Raw genomic sequence first — 1,553 nt, forward strand, 5'->3', positions numbered from 1 at the left:
GGCCGGCGGCGGTGTGGGCGCGGGGGCGCCGTCGGGGGGCGGCGGCGTACCGGTGCTCTTCTGCTTCTCGGTGTTCGCGCGGCCCGCGTCGGTGCCCCACGGCGCCGGCTACGACGTGCTCATCCAGAAGTTCCTGAGCCTCTATGGCGACCAGCTCGACATGCACCGCAAATTCGTGGTGCAGCTCTTCGCCGAGGAGTGGGGTCAGTACGTGGACCTGCCCAAGGGCTTCGCGGTGAGCGAGCGCTGCAAGCTGCGCCTGGTGCCGCTGCAGATCCAGGTGGGTCCCGCCCCTGCTCGCCCGCCCTGCCGGGTCCCCGCGGGCCGCTCACGCCCCCACGTGTGTGGTCCCCAGCGCCCCACGGTTTGGTGCCGCAGCCTCCTCGGTAGCCGTGCAGCCGCCGCTGCTCCCATGTTCACGGGTGATGCAGATCGCGGGGCGTGTTAGCTTCACGGCTGGTTCCGGGAGTTGTGGTAACCAGTTGCAGACATGCAAACTTTGCCGGCGCTCCTCCTCTCCTTTCATTTTGGTGACAGTCGGGGTGCCTCCGTGGGCAGGGAACCGCAGTCGCCTCTTAAATAGCCCTCCTAACGCTAGCCTGTGAGTCCTAGGCTGAAGAAGTTATACCTAAGGGTTAGAGTTTATTAATTTTTATATTGCTAAAAACCGTGTAATGCAGAGTAGTCTCTTGTCCTAAGATCCGAGGAATTCTCTGGCGAATGTATGCTTTCCAAAGGAAGGAAGGTCGGTGTGACTTAGGACCTACACCAACCATAGTTTTTTGTTTTTTTTTTCTTTTTCTTTTTTCCCTACGTGAAGAATTATTAAGTCCTTTCTCTGGAAGGCGAACTGAAATGTGTGGCCTTTGAGGTTAGAATGAATTTTCATATCCAAGTGCCATTTTGAGAAGCTTATCCCTAATTTTCGTTTATTATCTGTAGTCAGAGACGGGCTGGATGGTGCTGCCCCTTCCCCCACGTCTATGGATCCAAAGGGAGGACTTCAGTTTGATTAAAGTTCATATGCTCAGAGGACAGAGTTCATGGGCTAACTGCCAGAGCGCTGGAGTGGGTGGAGTGGCCCGTCCTGCTGCCCAGATGGAGAGCTGCATTCTTCAGTGGTTAAGATTCTCCATATTTTATCTCTTTAAGAGTTCTAGATGACAGCTCTCTGCAGCCTTCCAGACGTCCGTTTAGACTACCCATGCCAAACAGTCAATATGCTGGATGCATCTTTGACAAATCCATTATAAGGCCAGAATAAAATACCCAGTGGGTCTGGACCTATATTGAAGATACAGACTTCTTTGTCAACCATTTCCTGTTTTTCCTAGGAGAGTGAGGGGCTCCCGTACTGCTGTACTAAAAAAACTAGGCTTTTTGTTGTTGTTTTGTTTTTTCGAGACAGGCTTCCACTGTTTAAGTTTGTATTTTTTTTTTCTGTGTGCTACAGTAGGGATTTTTAGATTTTGAAAATTTCAAGACATGATTAAACTCTTAAAGGGTCTAAAATTCAGTGTGTGTGTGTGTGTGTGTGTGTGTGTGTGTGTGTG

The 1,553-nt window shown here is 51.6% G+C and overlaps 1 protein-coding gene across 1 annotated transcript in view; it reads left to right on the top strand.

Annotated features, from left to right (window-relative positions):
* Position 1: 1 nt before the first annotated feature.
* The window catches only part of Isoc1 (isochorismatase domain containing 1), a gene marked incomplete at its 5' end in the record, with an annotated part of 17,388 nt that continues 15,836 nt past the window's right edge, over positions 2 to 1,553 (top strand). The window contains one exon of the mRNA XM_005356384.2: positions 2 to 280. Within this exon, the coding sequence (XP_005356441.1) occupies positions 2 to 280 (279 nt within the window). The remainder of the gene's footprint in view (positions 281 to 1,553) is intronic.

The sequence above is a fragment of the Microtus ochrogaster genome, chromosome 18 (assembly GCF_000317375.1).
Source record: "Microtus ochrogaster isolate Prairie Vole_2 chromosome 18, MicOch1.0, whole genome shotgun sequence".
Taxonomy (NCBI): domain Eukaryota; kingdom Metazoa; phylum Chordata; class Mammalia; order Rodentia; family Cricetidae; genus Microtus; species Microtus ochrogaster.